Source organism: Mangifera indica, chromosome 1 (genome assembly GCF_011075055.1).
Source record: "Mangifera indica cultivar Alphonso chromosome 1, CATAS_Mindica_2.1, whole genome shotgun sequence".
Classification (NCBI taxonomy): Eukaryota; Viridiplantae; Streptophyta; class Magnoliopsida; order Sapindales; family Anacardiaceae; genus Mangifera; species Mangifera indica.
Genome location: NC_058137.1, coordinates 28,701,652 through 28,721,192, shown reverse-complemented (window position 1 = coordinate 28,721,192; position 19,541 = coordinate 28,701,652). Strand labels below are relative to the sequence as shown.

Below are 19,541 nucleotides of genomic sequence, written 5' to 3'. Positions count from 1 at the left end.
TATTATAAAATAATACGTACACACAAATTTAAGTAAAATATATATATATATAAATGATTTTTATTATGCTATTTATGTAACATGATGTAAATTTGCAGAGATAAATCAGTTTTTTTTTCTTATAGTTTTATTTAAAAAACCCATCACAAGGGCAAGTTAGGAAACTAAAAATTTACCCAGCCACTCTAATGATTGAAAGAAAGAATGAAAAAGTGCCCTAACTATTCTCTCTCTCTCCATAAATTTACATTTCTCTCCCTCCCCTTGTCTAAAACCCCATGAATACAAACATATTTCCTCAGAGAATCTCTGTACAAATCCATACAGGTAAATTTACAATAACAATAATCACAATCAATCAATCAGAATCATCCCTCCTCCCTTTTCTCTCTTTCTCTTTCTTTTTCTCTGCAGTTTGAGGCGAAACCCTCCATGGAGATCCAAGAAAAGCTTCTCAGGTTCAAGTTTCATATATTGTTCACACTGGTTTTCATGGGTTTGGCGTTTTCTTTACTCGTTTTCGCTCCAAGTTTCTTGACCATTTTGGCTTATTTCTGGCCTCTCTTTCTCTCCACTGCTTTTTTCCTCGTCGCCGTCGTCTTCTTCGGGAAAACCACCTCCCTGCCCGCCTCCGACTCACATCTCGATCACCACAAAGCCGCCGCCGAAGACCTCCTTGATTACGTTGCCGGCCAACATCAAGCCGTACATCAACCACCAGCAGAAACCGAACCCGAACCTGAACATGAACGAGCTCCTCGAAGCTTCAACCAGACAGAGCCAGAGAGTAGTAGCTCTAGCCAGTTCTAAAATTTTCAGTGTAGCAATCTCTAGTCTTTTTGTTTTTGTTCTTCTCATGTCAGCTACGGAAATGTAGAATATTTTGGGCAGAATAATAAAGAAATTATTTATATATTTATTGGCTTAATTTTCAATATGGGAATTAATACTACTGTTGAAATTAAAATTATATACAGTAAAGTAGGGTCTTTGAAAAATATTCAATTATTGACAGGCATGACTTTGGGCAGGTCGAATTCCCATTATCCGTTCCCTTTTTATTACAGGGATGACAATCAATCCACATATATTCCCGGATCGAACGGTGGTAAGTGAGGCCTATTTTAAGGAGCAATTACCATATCTAATTATAGATGTTGATGATCATGACATCGGTACGATAAGCAATTCATTGTTGCGTAGGGGATTATTGAAGAATTCTATTTTCCACATTTACAAGAAGCAAATTATGAGCAATAATTTGTTCACTATTTATGAGAATTTTTTTATAATCTTTAGAAAATTAATTCATTAATACCAAAAGTACCCATATGTGCTATAAGCCACGTCAGCCCTAAAATTCTTTACTCTGTATGGATTCCTTAACCAATAATAATAATAATAAATTGATCTAAATATTAATATTATAATAATATATTAATAATCATAGGAATTCTCATATTTGTACTGTGGCATATCATATGCATCTCACATGGGTGATAAAGCTGTGTGTTAAGGTACTACGCAATCTATTCTATAATTCCGTCTTTGAATCTGGAACGTTGGATACTCTTTGCGGGCCAGGGGGTTGTCAATAATCAGCTGACTTTAATTGACTGTGGTTTAGGGTCTTGTGGGCCACTCTTGCGGCTGTGAAAAAAAGGCCAAAATACTAATTCCCACCCAAGGTATAGTGAACTTTCAACTCCCACCCCCAACTTTTAAAAACCCAACACCGACCCATAATTTGGAAAACTAACATCTACCCTCCAAAATTAAGTTAAGATTAAGGACAAAATCATCATTTAACAATAATATTTAACGTTTATATTATTTTACCCCCTTAATTTAAAAAACTAACAATTTTTTTCCAAAATTAAGTTTTGAAAAGTGATATTTTTCTCTTACCTAAGGTTTCTAATTTCGCCTATGAATTTTCGACTAATGATGGCCAATCTCTCTCCTTCTTAATGTCGTCTCTCCCTCTAATGCTCAATATCAAACTGACAATATCTAGATTTGATAAAATCGAGACATCTAAACAAAGAGTCGAAACTTTTCGTCTGGATCTTCATCATTCAGAAGAAGTCAGCTTCGTTTGAACAATGACAAAGGTTCAGATGAAGAGATCGGTCTCTTTTGGACCGTGGTCATCATCCAAACAAAGTTAACTTTGTCTAGATAACAAAGATTCAGACGAAGAGTTTCGACTTTTCATCTAGATTTCATTTGGATTCCATCGAATCTAGATATCATTGATCTGATATTGAACACCGAAGGGATAAACTACATCGGGAGGGAGAGAGATTTGCCATGTTAACTAGAAATTCATTGACGAAATTAGAAACCTTAGGTAGAAAGAAAATAACACTTTTTAAAACTTAATTTTAGGAAAAATTATTAGTTTTTCATATTAAGGGGTTAAAATGATGTAAACTTTAAATATTATTGTTAAATAAATATTTTATCTTTAATCTTAACTTAATTTTGGAAGGTAGGTGTTAGTTTTTCCAATTATGGGTGAGTGTTTGAGTTTTTGAAAATTGGAAGGTGGGAATGGGCAGTTCACTATACCTTGGGTGGGGAAGCCTTTTGGCCTAAAAAAAATTCAAGATGTTGCATGATTGGTCGATTGTGTTTTGGCAAGGCATGTGCTCTGTGGACCTTGCAAGAGCATGTTTGTTTTCATTCTGCTTCGCTTAGTTGAGAGGTGATGGATAGGAGGCGTTCCGTTCATTTTGAATTTAAATAAAGTCTAGTTTGAGATTAATTTAAATTTAATAAAGTTAATTTAAGACTCAATCTCAATTTAAAAAATAATTTAATTATTTATGAATTTAATATAAATCAATTTAAATTTAAATATTTAAATTAATTTGAATTTAATTTATTTAATGAAAATAATTCCAATGCTTGCCCTAAACTCAATTTACTCTATCTAAACTCGAATTTAAATTTGAATAATTCGAATCAAATCCAACTTTAATTGAAATAGGTGATTTCTTTTAAAAAAAAAAAGGCCAAACGACTATTTCCCACCCAAGGTTTAGCATTTTCTCAAGTGTCCCCACTTTAACTATAGAAACACCAAACACCCACCCATGGCCGGTTAGATTTAACAAAACCCTAACGCCTAAAAATTTACCTCTTTTTACCCCCTAAACTTTAAAAACTAATATTTTTTCTTAGCCTAAGTTTTAAAAAACCGCAGTTTCACCCTAGGGTTTGGTTTTGAAATCTCCGACGACCTCTCTGGCTCCGTTGCCGACGGCCTCTCCCTCCCGAAGCAACCTCTCTTTCTGGCAATCTCTTTCCTCTCATTTGGAGGTCCGATCGACGCCCGGAGACGCCGTGAGAGATGAAGAACTTCGTCTTCCCGACGAAGTTCTTCATCTCCCACGGCGTCTCCGGGCGTCGATAGGACCTCCAAATGGGAGGAAAGAGATCGCTGAAAGGAGAGGTTGCTTCGGGAGGGAGAAGTTGTCGGCAACAGAGTCGGAGAGGTCGTCGAAGATTTCAAAACCAAACCCTAGGGTGAAACTGCGATTTTTTAAAACTTAGGCTAGGGGAAAATTTTAGTTTTTAAAGTTTAGGAGGGCAAAATTATATTCTATTTTAGTTTATTTTTAATATTATAGTGAAAATGACGATTTTATCCTTATTACCGTTAGAGTTTTGTTAAATCTAACCAGCCATGGGTGGGTGTTTGGTGTTTCCATAGTTAAAAAGGGGATATTTGAGAAAACGCTAAACCTTGGGTGGGAAATAGTCGTTTGGCCAAAAAAAAACCATGCTTCTTGTTTTCGTGAATAGGGATTTGAGCCACGACTGAGACCCATCCAAGCTTAACTCAAATTTATAATGTCAAGTTTGAACTTATTTGAATTGAAGCATAATATTACTATAAGACTGTTATTGAAAAGATAAATAATATCATTCATTATATAAATAATACTATTGAATGAACAAATAAACTAATCTCAAATCAATCCACTTAATTTTAAACCCTAACTTAAGATTGACTCATTTGAGTCAAGGAAGCCCGAGTCACATCCACCTTCACTTGTGAAAATAATATCAAATTGATGTAACGCTCAAATCCATCATGGGCGAGAGAGAAGGGAAGGATGCACAAGGACAAGGTTTAGAAAGACCTTCAATTTATTTCCTCAGAAGAAGGACACCGATTATTATTACAAAGTTCCAAGGAGAACTCAGAAGCAACAAGTACAACCATAACCATGATACATTGACAATAAGAAGTTGACACTGGTTTATGTTACAAGAGGATCAAATTCAGCTCTTGGTTTGTGTATTTTGTGCAAGAATTATATCAGACGTTGACAAAGTTCCAGATTGATCAACATCAAGATCCTCAAACTCCTTCAATAGTAGTGAAATGTCTTCTTGGCAAATCTTCCCCATCTCTCTAAGTTTATATACAATGAACTCCGCTGCACTGAGGAAATAAGCAATACATGCAAATGGGATATAAGTGAGAGACTTGTGGGATAAAAAACATCAGCAAACTAGAATTCAGAATTGAAAACAGGCAAAATAAGCTTACCTAACATCACCATCACCATCAAGATCGGCTGCCTCCAAATCTACGGAAGTTATTTGTTGACTAAGAACCCAGTTGACCAGTTTCATTTGTCTCTTTTCAGTGTTTAGCTGAGCAAGGTGGAGGTAAAATTGACCTAACGATATGGTACTAGTGAGGATCCAAAATATTCCAAAAACACGGCCCCCTGTAGTTGAGAAGCTCTTGTCACCATAACCTAAAGTTGTGATGGTAGAACAAATACAGTAGAAAGAATCAATGAAGTCTAATTCCTCAACTAAGATGAGGAAGACTGTCCCAACGATGATGAGCACCAATATGATGATAACAAACAGGATACATTTGTACCTCACTCCGTTGATTTCAACCTCCTTTAGCATATCCATAGGACCAAGTTTATGACGTATATGCAGGGCCTTAATCAGCAAGATTTCCTGCTTCTCAACCAAATAGTCTGCTGCTTTGCTGAGTATTAGACCTCCCACAGCCATCCCTACAAAGACAAAGGCACAGGCGAGTAGCTTTGAAAGGACACTATCAGGCACAAGGTCTCCATATCCAACAGTGGTCATCGTCACAATGCAGAAATAAACAGAATCTACGATTCCATTTGTTTTCTTTCCCTTGATTTGGCTCTGCATGCTGTAGAAGCAGACGGTGCCTGCACTGAGGTACACACTCAGGTATGCAGCCAACCTTAAATAATGTGGATGGGGTTTCCCAAAAAGGGATTCAAAGCGTGGAAGGGAGTTCAAGCCAATTTCTGCAGGAAGAATATCAGCTAGAGGAGCACTTTTACAATGACGATATCGTCTTGTCTTGGAAGCATTTTCTTTACTTTTTGGAGATGTAGGATCTACTAATCCTGAGAGCAATGACTGCTTTGTATCGTTTGACTCCATTAAAGGATTTGCAAATGATCAGGCAGATCAAAAGTTAAAACTAATTACATCAGTTAGGCTGTTCAAATGCATCTTCCAATAAGTAACATCCAGAAAAAGCGATTACATTTGAACTTTTAAACCATAAACACTGTAAGCAGCAAGCATATATATAAATTATCTACTTTTTGAGCATTAAACTCCCAAGTTATCAATATAATTTACCGTCAAGAATTGGCTTAAGTTCTACTTCCGTTCATCTAGCAAATAAACCATGAACTACCCCTTTAAAACAAGGACTGACCAAATGATTAAAGACCCCTGTGCATCAGAAACAAGAAGCAAATTGTCGGCATTGATTGAATAAATGATTTGCTAGCGCTTCTTTTTCAATCTTTTTCTATGGAAACATTAACTGAAACAACTACAATGGGTCTAAACACAAAAACAACCTTCACCAAACATAATTCCAAGACATTGAAAATTTCATCAGTGGTCATCATGTTGAATCGATGATGATGATGATTCTCTAAATTAAATGCGAGATAACAACATCAAATTTACTTCTATAAGCACCAAACAAAGGAACAGAATTGGAACTATAATCAAACCAAGTAAGCTAGATGGCTTCATAATTAACACACAACAAATGGGTTTCCATAAAAAGAAGTTTTTGACTTCACAACAACTCTACACAGATCGAAATAAACGCTTGTGTAAAAAAGAGTGAGTTGTGTGTTGTGGCACTTACCAGTTGAAGCAAAGCAGCACCTACTTATAAACCCACTACCCAAAAGTGCTTTCAGAAGAAGGTATTCAATAAGCAACTTCCTTGAATTTTCCAGGAAAATTCAAAACTTTAGTAGTTACGCAAGTTAAGCCTCTGTGTACTTATGTAGAGTTCAAAAAAGACTGTTGTTTTGTGGTCTCTTAAACCGACAACACGAAGCCGATCCCTGGGTCGATCTAGGATCTAGGAAATATAAAGAACTTAGACGCTTCTTAAAACCCCTAGATCCGTTGATATAACCGACCCAACCAAGATCCTACGGTCAGCTCACTTTAGACTCAAGTTAATACTCTGCATATAAAGATGGTAATGCATAATTATCCAAACAAATTCATGTTTGATTAAATGAATTTCAGATTTTATATTTAATAATTAAACAAATAAAATTATTTTAAATATAATATTTATATTTATTAAAATAGTGGATCAATTTAACCCCTTTATCCAATTAATGTTCTGGGTCTACAGTCATTATTTCTTGTTAAATATATTATTATCAATTGTCAAATTAATATTTATTATTAATACACATAAATTTTTTATTATAAAATTATTTGATCTCTAATATCATAGTACCGATGTAATCATATACCCAACTAGTTGCTATGCTTAATAATTTGAATGGATTAAGCTTCATTTTAATCATGGAATTAAATTAAGTGTTATTAATATTATATATATGGTTGGATTTGATTTAAACCAAACCTAAATAAGGTTTAGATTAATATCAACAAACTAAGACTCGAATTCAATTTAAAAATAATTATGTTTTGAATTTGATATAAGTTAACTCACTTTTTAAATTAGCTTGAACTTAGTTTGTGTTATGAAAACAAGTCAAATCTTTAACCTAAACTTGGCTAGTTCATTCCTAACTCAACTAGCTTGGGCGGTATGCAATACAGCCTTAACTACATATCAGAACAATTATTTAAATGAAAAATTGGTTGTGGGTAGGTTTCATAATGGGCTTTATATTCGGGCTTATCGACCCCTTAGACATCTCACATAACGGGCCTGGAGCCCATGCTCAGCAGCTCTAGGCCGACTATAAATACATCCGAAATCACTCAGATTTTGAATTTTCACGCACGAAGATTTCAAAATCAGAAAAAAAAAATGGCGGGAAATCGTTCGAGCTCACAGCAACACCGCGATTTGCTTCAAAAAATCAAAGGTCTCAGAAAAAAAACAAACTAAAACCCTTTCGTTTCACTGTTTCAGTATGTGTGTAGTTTTTTATTGATTTTTAAAAAATATTTGTTTCTGTTTTTGAATTTATATTCTTACGTTTATGTGCAGAGTTCACTAGGTCAATTGTGAAAGACCTAAGCGAGGAACGATCACCGCTGATTTTCATCAAACGGTTCAGAAACTACTGCACCAATTCCGACGAAAAGTGGTTCAATTTTGTTTTGTTTTTGAATTTGAGTTTATGATTATAACGATATTATTTTTATACAAAATTTTAGGAGGTGTTTGAAGGATTAAAAATTTGAAGTGAAAATTTTAGAAAGTAATGACTGGCAATCAACTTTAGTTGCTGCTTGGAAGGAGCTTTCTACTATTGAAAGTGTTTTATACCGTAGATGATGTAGATTTTAAGATTAAAAAGCACTTATGCAAACTTTTTATTTATTAATTTATTATTATTATCATTTTGAATTTGAGCTTATGATTACTTGATCATGATCAGTTTGAAAAGTTAACATTTGGAGGGGTAGTTGTCTCTTTTAGTTGATTTTGGCTGCTGTTTCGAAGTGCTCTAATATTGGAAGAAGTGTTTTTTAATAGTCGACAAATTAGATTAGAATCACTTTATTGGAAAATCCAAATAAATCGTTTGTGTGTTTTTCAATCGCAGCTCTTACTCTATGCAGCGCTTGTAAATTCTGATGTGTCAAAGTGGTTTGGTTTTGTTAAAAGTATAACTGTAGATGAAGTAGATTTTTAGATTAAGCAATATTGTAAAAAGCATTTACGTGAGTGTGTTTCCATGCATTGCTGTTGCTCTGTGCAGTACTTGCAGTTCTGATTTGTCGAAGGGATGTGAAATTCTAACACTTGAGAAACAGTGCCACACGCAAAGAATTGGTGAGTTTTAAGTGTGATTAGCATATATAATAACAATTTTGAACTTGTTTGATCAAGTGATTAATGAGTTTTTGTGGACTAAAAATTAGTGGGGTTTACTTTTATCGGTTACTTAATTATTGTTTTTTAGATGTGCTGTTGAGAGTGCTGCTAGTGGTTCAACAACTCCTCCAAGAAAACAGACATGGGTCAAAGAGAGATATATATTACATGCATCCATCTGTGTTTTCAGGTGAATCTATATTATTTTTCAGCTTTAAAAACATGTTTTTGCCATAAGTTGAATTCTATGTTCAGGAACTTGTCAGTGTGTATTGTTGATCAATTGTTGATGTGCTTCCTTATTTCGAACTTTCTATGAAGCATGTTATGATTAATAGCAGCTTTTATTATGCTAGGACTCTGAGTGGGACATTGATTGTCCTCTGATTTGCTTGGTCCTTGCTTTTCTAGTATATCTTTGATTGTATTTTCCAATTTTATGAATAATGTTAATGCGTTGTATAAAATAGGTGAAGCTTCTGTTTCAAAGATTTTAGAAATTTCATTTTAATATACTTGGTCTTCTACTCTAAGCTCTCCTGTTTATTTGGCCGTGTAGAACAATCAGTTGTGGACCGAGCAATCAATGACATATGCATCCTTCTGCAATGCAGTCGGCACAACCTTAATGTGGTTGGTATATCTATCAGTTTCTGAGTTTATATTCTTCTCATTATATGTTACACTACAATGCCGAAGTAGAAGTTAAGCTGACAATTATTAGTTTTTGAATATTTCAGTGTCTGCTTTTGTTTTCGGTTTATGATGATATGTTTCATCATGACATTCTGTTTCTTTGCGCAACAAAGCGTAGAAATGCCTACTCTTTTTAACTAAGCTTTGATTTGATTTATTTTCTTACAACCAACATACATATTTACATGAAAGTCCCATAGGTAAGCACGTGTTTGCTCAGCATTGCTTTTTTCAACATGTCAGCAATTTCTTTTGACTTGGTGATCTGAAGATTGAGTTTTGGTCTGATAGTTGAAATATATCTACGTTAGGAGGTTCAATGGTAGTTGCCCTGCATTTTGCAGTATATTTAAAAGCTGCACCATTAACTGTGGGCCTGTGGCTGAGTAATTTACCGTCTCCTTATGGCAGGTGTCTGTTGGAAAAGGGTGCGTACTTCCTATCAGAACAGATCCCTATAAGATACGAAGATATTCAAACTTAATGCTTTATAAATTCAAATTTATACATAAAAGATGAGTTCAGGAATTTTTTGCATATGGGTTCTCTACTTCTTTATCTGTTTTTGATTTTTCATTTGTGTCCAAAAAATTGAAAAAAGGGCCCAACCGGGTTCGAACCGGTGACCTCTTGATCTGCAGTCAAATGCTCTACCACTGAGCTATGGACCCTGCTTGTAATGTTGCCGCCCAATGAAATTTTAATTTCTGTGCAGTTATAATATTCACATTTTCGACTAACACAATCGTGATCATGAATTTGGTTAATCGGAGTTTATATCACCTATTTTATTGTGTTCTATAGCTGCTCAATTTCTCATTTCTTACATTCTCTTTACCCAAGCTACAAACTAGCAAAACTTGGATGTCCAAATGTTTATTGGTACATTCCACTCTGTAGCAGGTTGGTGATGGGCTGGTTAAGATTCGTGGAAGCTGGAAGGAAATTTGATTGCATAAACAATCTTAACACTGTAAGACTGACGGGAGGTTTTTATGATTTGGTGTGTCATTGTCTAGAATATCATCGTTTATCTTATTGTTTGCAGGCCTACGACATTCCTGTGCTAGTTGAGGAAATTGAAGGCATCCAGACTACTAAGTGTCATTAATTAAAATATCTACATTTATTAATTTTCAATGCCTGATGAGGAAATTTAAAAATATAAAAAATCAGAAGGGATCTTTAAATTCTTTGATTATACCAACTCCTTGTTTTTGGTAGATTAGATATATGATATTGGCCCTTGCTAATGTTGCTTGTGATCAAGAAGACTAACGCATTAGAAAAGCGGTCCTTAATTCTTGCTGGTATGTAGGTATCATTAGTGTGGCACATTACATACTGGTCGTTGAGAAAGAATCAGGTAAATTGTGTTCTTCTCAATATTCATGGTTTCACGCAAACTAACTCAGAAAAGTAATTTATTCTAAGAATATTGCTTTCATTGCTAAATCAGTGTTATTGATTCCTGAGAATGCAGTGTTCCAACGGTTAGCCAATGATCGGTTCTGTGCCAGAAACCGCTGCATTGTTATCACTGTAAGTATCTAAATAAGCACAAACTTCGTCCGTCCTCTTTTTCAAAGTCATTTACAAGTTCATTTTCTCTTGCTTATACAGGGAAGAGGGTATCCAGACATCTCCACAAGAAGGTAGAAAACTCTCTTTGAATAACCATTTTTGCAACCCTTGTGCATTAGATTCTGTTAACCCAATGTCTCCAAGGCCTAATATGTCTCATTTAATTCTATCAGGTTTCTGCGTCTCCTTGTGGAGAATTTGCGTTTGCCTACATATTGCTTGGTAGATTGTGATCCATATGGCTTTGACATCCTGACCACATACCGTTTTGGTTCCATGGTATTATTCTATTGTTAGCTTCACATTATCGAGTTATAACTCCATTACCTTTCATTATTCACTAATGCTATGTGACTTGAATTTTTTTGCTAACTACTCTCAATTTGGTCTGAAGCAAATGGCCTATGATGCAAAATTCTTGCGCATCCCAGAAATCTGCTGGCTGGGGGCTTTTCCTTCGGATGTGGAGACATATGGTCTTTCTCAACAGTGTCTTCTTCCCTTGACAGCCCAAGGTGAGATGGATTATATCTCTGAATTTCAGGAATTGCTTTTTTTTCTTAAATATTGAATTAAATAAATTAAGGGCTACAGGTATTCCTTATTGTGTTATACTTTCTGTATTTATAAAGTTCTCTGAATTTGTTGAATGGTTTTCCTTAAAACTTTTTTTAATGAGCAAAGCTATATATAACATTTTTTACTAACTTATCATATTAACTAATTTAGTAATATATAATTGGTTGATATTGAAGCGAAAGAATATACTATTGCATTATTCAATCCCATCTTGTTATATATAGTTTTATTCTATTTTAAAACCTAATTTGTTATCATCAACTCAGATTATACAATTATGAAGGGTATTGAGTAATTCTTGTATGACCACATTAAACCCATTTGAACATCTAATCTGACTATGCATTTACCTAATTTTATTAAAAAATACCCATATTAGGAGATTTTCTAACATCAAGCATTTCTGATTAGATAAAAGGAAAACTGAAGCCATGTTACAGAGATGCTACCTGGAAAGGGAAGTGCCAGAGTGGAGGTAATTTTTTGTCACAATTTATAATTTTATGTTATTAATTTAATACATTAATAAGAAGTGATGCTTTCCCATGAAAGGTTTGAGCTAGAATTGATGCTGCAAAGAGGAGTGAAATTTGAGATTGAAGCATTGTCTGTGCAATCCCTTTCCTTTTTGTCAGAGGAATATATACCTTCTAAAATTCAAAGTTGCCTCCAAGCATTTAACGGTGTAGGGCATACATGTGACTTCCCAGTAAGTCTTTGCTCAAATGGATGCGTTGAATCACGATGTACGTATACCTTTTCTAATTCAAGAAACAACAATTTATAGTTTTTCCAATATTATGAGTTTTGTCAAAATGGCAATGATTTTGATTTTAAAGGTTTAAAGGTGAAATAATAATATTATATATATAAATGGTGAGATTAATTATTATAAATAAATTGTCGTATCATCATATAAATGTGTGATTAAATTATATTTTAGTTTATAGTTATTTGTATGGTATAATATGTATTTTAAAGTATATTTGAAATTGATACAATATTGTAGGTATGTCGTATTTTATATATATATATATATATATATATATATATATATATATATATATTATTGATATAAATTGGTATACTTGTTTGTGTATTTAAGAAAATTTAAAACTTTAAGAGTTTTTGTGATATTTTTAAGATGATGTTGTAACAATTAATTTTTTTAATTTTTTAAAAAAAGATGTGGGATATTATATCAAACTTGTAAAATTAAGTTTTTAATACAAAAAAAAAAAAAATGTGCTTATGCAGCCACGACTACTGCCACTAGGATGCAGCGAGAGGTGCCCACTTCCACCCCTGACTTTACTTTAAAATGTTTTAGCTCCTTCTGAGTGTTTTTGAAATTGGACTTATCTATTCAATAAGAATTATCACTTCCCTTTTTGTTTAAAGTAGAACACAGTGTGGATGATTGGAATCTCCGCATCGAAGTAGAACAATTTTTTTGTCATTCGTCAATGAACATATGAAATATGGCTGTTTGTGAATTGATAACCTGTCTGTTTGTGTGGTTTAGCTCCGGGAAAAACGTATGTGAATACTAAAGCATTAGTCATATTCATCGCTAACTAATTGTGTGGAGACTATCAGATGAAAGTTGCAGGACCTTGCTAAGAATTAATGATCCATCAATAGGCGGTGTTGGTGTTGGCCTTGGCCCTTGGAAGGGTTTGTTCATGTCCAGTAATCAATATATCATCAAGGTTTGATCTTCCGGGAATTTAAGGTATGTCTTGCTGGGACCTTGAATTTCACTTTCTAAGCTAAAGGATTTCTTTTGGGACTTAGAAATGATACGTCTGGGTTTGTCTGACTTAGTTTGCAATCAATTTCAGTGACCCCACTTCATCAATGATTATTGATTAATTTATTTAGGATCTGGACAACCTTCGTTAGGCTTTGTTGGCACTCTAGGTGAGTTACCTCTCATTTGTTAACTCCGCTCAACTCAAGTTGGTATATTTCCATGTCCATTCTCATTCATCAGCTTGGCTGGCCTCCTGATTAGACATTCACTTCTGACTCATCGATTACATGGACACCTCACCGGAGTCAAGAATGTTAGAAATCTAAGTCCTCTGGCATTATTAATTATGAGCTTTACCGTATTATACCCAAATGGGTTCTGGATCAACGACTGTTTAACCTTTTATAAGTTTGACACCACATTAGAATTCTAAATTCTTTAGGATTGGTGTTAAGATGTTTGGATCCCAACTACTAAAACAAGCCAATTATGTTTGACTTGCATATTCCAAATATATCCCAGCTGTCTCACATGTCATATTTGTCTTCTGGTTAAAATAAAAAAGACAAATCTTATATGTGTAACATTTTTGGTTTAATAATCCGATTCGTTGTCAAAATATTATCTATTTTGGACGCACAGTCTATCATGATTTTATTTTTGGGCTTTACAACTCAAAATACGTCTTAACAGTTGAAGAAACTCACAGACTATTTTACCAGTTAAATTCTCCTATCTCTAACCGATATAGGATGCATAGACAAAATACAGACAAATCCAACATCTTTTTCTTGCTTTGTTGATATGAGATTTGTTTAAGGGTATCACATATATCTTTTTTACAAGATTCAACGTTTTCACTGAGGTTTGTCCTATCATCGTTCAAAAGGATACACAGAGTCGTTCTGATACCATTTGTAATATTTCTGATCCAATAACCTGACTCATTGTTAAGATATTATCCATTTTTGATACACAATCTATCATGGTTTTGTTTTTAGGTTTTATAATCCAAAACATGTCTTAACAGTTTAAGGAGCTCATAGGTTATTTAACTAGTCAAATTTTTTCATCTCTAATCGATGTGAGATACGTAAACAGAATACAAATAGACCCAATATCTTTCATGTGTTTTATTGATGTGAGATTTATCTAAAGATATCACAATATGTGAACATGAGTTAACTTTCATTAGTAAAAACCATAGTTCAAAACACTTAGAGGTGGATTTGTGTCGATTTGGGTTCGATTTGAATCTATTTTTAACTTAAATGAATCAAATTTGAGTTAAAGCTCTAACTTAATAACTCCGCTCGAGTATGAGGCTCATTGACATCACTGTACCGGAGCACTTCTTCTCTAATGGTTATTATTTCTTTATAATAATTCTTCTTTTTCTTGTGGGGCTCTTTTTTCTTTTTTTAGTCACTGTTTACCACTTAAACTGACTTGAACTTGAATTGGCCACTTCAAATTAAAATAAAGCTCAAGTAAGCTTTTGTTTGGGTTCAAATCTACTCTTGTCCGCACTTAAGAATTGTCATATAAATAATTTGTATTTTTCTTGGAGGTAGTTGTTTTATCATTTTACACGGGACTTTTTACGTTTTGTCTAGGCAGAGCCCTTACTTTTACTTTAAGATAGGTAAAGTTTGTAATGATAACCATCTACAATCCCACCAATTGAGGAGAGGGGGCCAGGGAGGCCTTCTAGATTTTTACACGAACTAACTGATGTGTCGAATGGGATGGAGTGACTCAAATTTGTATCATTCAAATGCGAAATCATTGTCTTGAGGGTCCTATTTTCTTGATGAAAATCCTCACAGGGGTGAAAATGAAAGGCTTTGAGTTTTTAGCCACAAAAGTGTCAGAAGCCAGTAGAATCTTGTGCCGCCTAGCTCTTTAACTGACATTTTCAATCACTTTCAACCGGAAAAACAGAATTTTTTTTTAAAATTGTTATGTTGCTGCTATTACATTGTTTTCAAGCTTTTAACTTGAATTGCCTTGATTTAGATTTTTCATAAACATTTTTAGATGACTAAAATTGATTAAATCAAGTTTTTGCCCAAACTTTCTGACTAAAAATGTCTTAATAATTTATTTTAAACAATTTTACAAACGAAAAACGTGTTTTATTTCGTAATTAAAAGATCTAATATATGCATTCAATAATTTTTACATGGATCTACATTTTTGGCTTGGAGGAATCAAACTTGAGTTGGGATAACTCTAGCTTAAGTTAAAGTCAAGTGAATTATCAAAAAATCATTTATAGATTTATCTTATTTGATAACTTTTTATTTTTAATATTGATTTTTTAACTTTTTGACAACTTTTGGATTTCTCCAATGATTTTTTTTTTTTAATTTTTAGTGAGTTTTTTTTTGTCTCCAATTCTTTCTAACAATTTGTTGCCACCTTATGCAAACTTAGGTTGGACATTCTGGATTTGAGCTAAGTTTAATTAGATTTGAATTTACTCTTAACATGGAGCATTGGTAATATAAATAATATTCATGGATTTACATGTCTCTTTTTGTTTATGAATTCATTACAAATCTAAAATGTGCTTGTGAAAATAGTAAATAAACATGATTTGTACTCTTCCACATAAGTCTAGATTTTTATAAAATTTCAACTTAATCGTCTGATGATTGATAGGGGTATATTTGAATTGAGGTAATTCCGATTAGAATCTATATTCAATTTGAATGAATCAAACTCAAATTAAAACTTTAGTTTAATATTTCTGATTGAGTTTTTTTTTTTCATGATTCTTCTTCTCTAATAACTCTTTTTTAATAACTTTTTTCTTTTTTCATAATATTACTATTCACCATTTAAGCCAATTTGAGCTAGTTGTTTTTGGATTCAAGCTATTGGATGCAAAAATTAGGAAAATTCCTACTAACTCTCAATGATGGAAAGAATTTAAAAAAGTCATGTACCCATATCTCAAAAAGCGTTGAACCTTTTTACAAATTGTATAATTACTTACTAATAAAGGGTGAATGAGTAAACCATTGGGCAAAATTTTTCATCAACTCTAGTATTTGAAGTCCCAAAACTATAATACTTTTTTGTATAAGTTACAAGATTCTGAGCGCATCTTTGAATATATGTGTTGAACATATATATGTAGCAAATTCTACTAAGATAATTATCAACATAAACTTGACCTAACATTAGAGTTAGATTTAATTTGAGTTAAATTCGAACAAAACCTAACTTAAGATTAATTTTAATATAAAAATGTAATTTGAGATTGTCTTAAGATCTCTGAACTTAAATTTGAGCTTGAGCAATTCTTTTTGAATATAATCCTACCTAATAGCACTATGTGAAATCTTCAATTTTGCTTGTGATTTTGGCAATAAGCAAGCCAAATTTAACTCACCAAATTCACCTTTGTTAGGGTGGTTTTGTTGCAAATGATGGGCTTAATTCTTCATTGATAAGCATAATTTCACTAAAAACAAGTTCCGGAGTCAAAGGGGAAAATAATTAATTAATAAAATTAGGGTTTAAATTTGTTTTTGTGGCAAACAAAAGTAAGCCAATCAATTCATCTTTGTCTCAGGCTAAAAGCAAGACTTTGAATTGATGTTTTAGCTGTCTAAACCCATCATTTTCCGATGGACCTCCACGTCTAATTTGGCACAGCACTCAATTAGTTTTCTTGTTCAAGCTTATCCAGAGCATTAACTTATTCATTACTTTAATAAAATAATGTTTTAGTATCATATATTATATGATGATATTCTTTTTAATTGTGTAATGGGAATCTCTTTTTTGTCAATAATAATCTGGGTCTAGCCATATAATTTGATAATCATCTCTCAAATTAGAAAAAAAAAAAAAGACAACATGAAACATAAGTTTATAAAATATTGTTAATCACTCAAATAGGGATGAATTCGATTTGAGTTAGCTTGATTCAAGATCAGTTAATTTGTTAATATGAAAAAATTATTTATTTTGTAAACAATATTATTCATTTTATTGATGATTTTCTAATGATATTATATATTAGTTTGAACAACATATTATGAATTTGATTAGAGATTAAGTTGGCTTTTAATTCGGTTAATATAGAACCCACTCTTGAACTCAAGATTCATAGTAAAAAATAGCTAATAAATATATAAATATTAACCTATAATTGCATATTGGAATTGAAAATTCATTGCCCTCCAAGTAATTAAAACTTAATTATCAACGTTTAAATCATGTTATTGACTAATTAGACAAATTATTTTTGCTCTGTTTATGCATTAAACAAGGAGATTAGACATATAACTACAATCAAACCCCAAACCCAAAAAAAAAAAAACAACCATTTTCTATAATACTTACAGGGCAGTAAGAAAAACACATTATATCTCACAAACTTTATAGTAAAAATTAAACCATGACTAATTTTTGCTTAGCTTCAATCCTCAATTCCTCTTTCATTTTTCTGATGAAATCTTCAAACTTTTTGTTCAATTCTTCTGTACTCAACATGCCATTTTGTTCTTCTCTTTCTTCTTCAACTTCTTGGAGGAAATTGAAGCCTGGATCTGGCTCTTTCTCTTTATAAATATTCTCTTGTTCACCATCTTCTTCATTGACATATTTAGTTTCTTCTGTTACTTCTTGTTCTTCTTCCTCTTGTTTAGTTTCTCCTTTAACCTGTTGCTGATCAGCATTCTCTTGTGTTGTTTGATGATCACCACTTTGCAACTCATTCATTGAATTATCTTCAGTGTAGAACTCATTGGTGAGATTGTTGTTGTGTTTGGATGATGATGGTGAGGATGAGTATTTAGAAGAAGAAGCAGTTGAAGATAATAAGCCCGAGAATTTTGCTAGGAAAACCAGAAGTCCATTGAAGAGGAGGAACATGTAGTTCTTGTCTAAGTTGTGGCTAATCACTTTTACAGGCAAAGAAAACCAAGTTGAGCGAGAAAAGAAGAGGGAAAACACAGAGACAGAAAGAAGCAATTTGGTGACTTGTTTTAGAAACTTTGCTTTTGAATATTGATGACTCAAGATCTTCTGGTTTTCATGGTCTTGGCTGATTTGGTGATCCATGGTTGATATCTCTCTCTCTCTCTCTCTCTTAAGTTCTTCACTTTGGGTTTCTTGAAGAAGCAAGATTTGGGGAAAGCAATGAAGCATCTGATGTAATGAGAGAGTTTTGTGTTGGTGTGTGTCAAAGAAGAAACTATGGAGCTCCTTATATAGAGGATTCAAAATTGATAGGGCTACATGGGTTGTGGATAAATTTACAAAAATACCCTTGTTTAAATATACTTTAGAGACAAAGATTTGGATAACAACCTTTAATTGAGATGAGTTGTATATCTATATTATATGATTTTGTTGGAACAACTCTGTATGAAAATTTTTAGGTGTGGATAAATCTCAATTATGTTTTTCCTAATAGACAATATTACACTTAATTTTTTTGTATGGATAATTCAAAATCTGGATATGAAATCTTGACGTTTGTTAGAGGCAATGACCATATAGTTTAGTTCTTCATAAAGTGATACTTTCATCTCAAGATTTTAAATAAAGTTAGGGTTGCCCTTTTTTAAGGGATGCTTACCATATTTCATGCATTGAATTACTTGGTTGTTTTCAAGGGATCCTTTAGGTGTAAGAGTTATCTACATGTCAGAATATTTCAGGCTGACTAGTAGTAGCTTAGGTACATGACCGAGCATGAGTGTACATGTTTTCATTCACTTTGGAGTATTTGGGACCAAGCCCATGAAGGAAAAACGATTTTAAAAGGAATAAAATTAATAATTATAATATCGTAATCTAAATAATTTGGTTCACTGTTAATATATTGTTTATATTAGACACATAATTTATTGGGATTTTGTAACTTAAAATAAATCTTGACACTTAGGAGTTTATATTATTTAATTAGTATTGTTTTAACATTCTTAATTGATATTAGATGTCTATACAAACTTACATCTCTTTTTGAGTTTTATTAACATTTAACTTATGTATAAATGTTATAATATATTTAAATTAAAAATAAAATAATTTTTAATTATCAGATGATAAATTATATTAATATTTATTATTTATAGATATATTTTATTCTGAAAACCGGGAGATATATAATTGTTAAGTCACCCCACTTTGGTACAAGAGACCAGCGAAGAAAAATACAGAGGGTCATTATCTTCCTTGAAGACGAGACAAGTTGCTTTTTATGGTGGATTTATGCTTTCTACTTTTTGAAATTCTTATTTGGACTTGCATTGTGATCTAGCGTGGGAACAGTTTCTATGTGATCCAGTGTGGGAATAGTTTCTACCTAATTTTTGTTTTGGCATTTGGATTTTTGGTGTATTAAGTCTAGAGTATTGATTTTGTATTAACATATTTAAAATGTATTTTTTTTTGTTGGGTAAGTTTTTAGACTTAAATTTTTAATCTAAAATAGTTTAGGGTTATTCTATATTGTTGGAAAAGTGATTAGGTGTAACTGAATTAACATATAAGTGTGAGAAAAAGTTATATCTCTTGAACTAGATTTTG

General features: G+C 32.7%; 2 protein-coding genes and 1 non-coding gene across 4 annotated transcripts; 1 reads left to right on the top strand and 2 right to left on the bottom strand.

The window, feature by feature from the left end:
• Positions 1-4,143: 4,143 nt before the first annotated feature.
• On the bottom strand, positions 4,144-6,484 carry LOC123195341 (two-pore potassium channel 1). 2 transcript variants are annotated; one of them, XM_044609044.1, is made up of 3 exons: positions 6,197-6,484; positions 4,568-5,524; positions 4,144-4,459 (listed from the first exon to the last, which is right to left on the bottom strand). In XM_044609044.1, the coding sequence occupies exons 2-3, from the start codon at positions 5,464-5,466 to the stop codon at positions 4,297-4,299; spliced, it is 1,062 nt and encodes a 353-aa protein (XP_044464979.1). In that variant the 5' UTR covers positions 5,467-5,524; positions 6,197-6,484; the 3' UTR covers positions 4,144-4,296. The 2 variants fall into 2 exon arrangements, with proteins under 2 accessions (XP_044464979.1, XP_044464971.1); XM_044609036.1 differs by having other exon boundaries at positions 4,568-5,506.
• Positions 6,485-7,329: 845 nt separating this feature from the next.
• Positions 7,330-12,686, top strand: LOC123217796 (meiotic recombination protein SPO11-1). Its single transcript, XM_044638935.1, has 16 exons — positions 7,330-7,412; positions 7,538-7,637; positions 8,256-8,329; positions 8,460-8,561; positions 8,931-9,004; positions 9,479-9,495; positions 9,971-10,040; positions 10,116-10,152; positions 10,386-10,433; positions 10,551-10,609; positions 10,691-10,722; positions 10,825-10,930; positions 11,046-11,166; positions 11,642-11,705; positions 11,783-11,976; positions 12,488-12,686. The coding sequence occupies exons 1-16, from the start codon at positions 7,355-7,357 to the stop codon at positions 12,568-12,570; spliced, it is 1,239 nt and encodes a 412-aa protein (XP_044494870.1). The 5' UTR covers positions 7,330-7,354; the 3' UTR covers positions 12,571-12,686.
• Positions 9,667-9,738, bottom strand: TRNAC-GCA. Its single transcript has one exon. It is a non-coding gene; the product is annotated as a tRNA-Cys (tRNA).
• Positions 12,687-19,541: the final 6,855 nt, after the last annotated feature.

What these genes read in the sequence shown, in the direction of transcription:
- LOC123217796 (XM_044638935.1), top strand. Translation starts at nt 7,355, where the DNA reads ATGGCGGGAAATCGTTCGAGCTCACAGCAACACCGCGATTTGCTTCAA. An exon ending in ACCAATTCCGACGAAAAGTG is followed by an intron (nt 7,638 to 8,255) that starts GTTCAATTTTGT and finishes TGCTCTGTGCAG; the next exon opens with TACTTGCAGTTCTGATTTGT. An exon ending in TCTTCCCTTGACAGCCCAAG is followed by an intron (nt 11,167 to 11,641) that starts GTGAGATGGATT and finishes ATTTCTGATTAG; the next exon opens with ATAAAAGGAAAACTGAAGCC.
- LOC123195341 (XM_044609044.1), bottom strand. Translation starts at nt 5,466, where the DNA reads ATGGAGTCAAACGATACAAAGCAGTCATTGCTCTCAGGATTAGTAGAT. An exon ending in GATGGTGATGGTGATGTTAG is followed by an intron (nt 4,460 to 4,567) that starts GTAAGCTTATTT and finishes TTATTTCCTCAG; the next exon opens with TGCAGCGGAGTTCATTGTAT.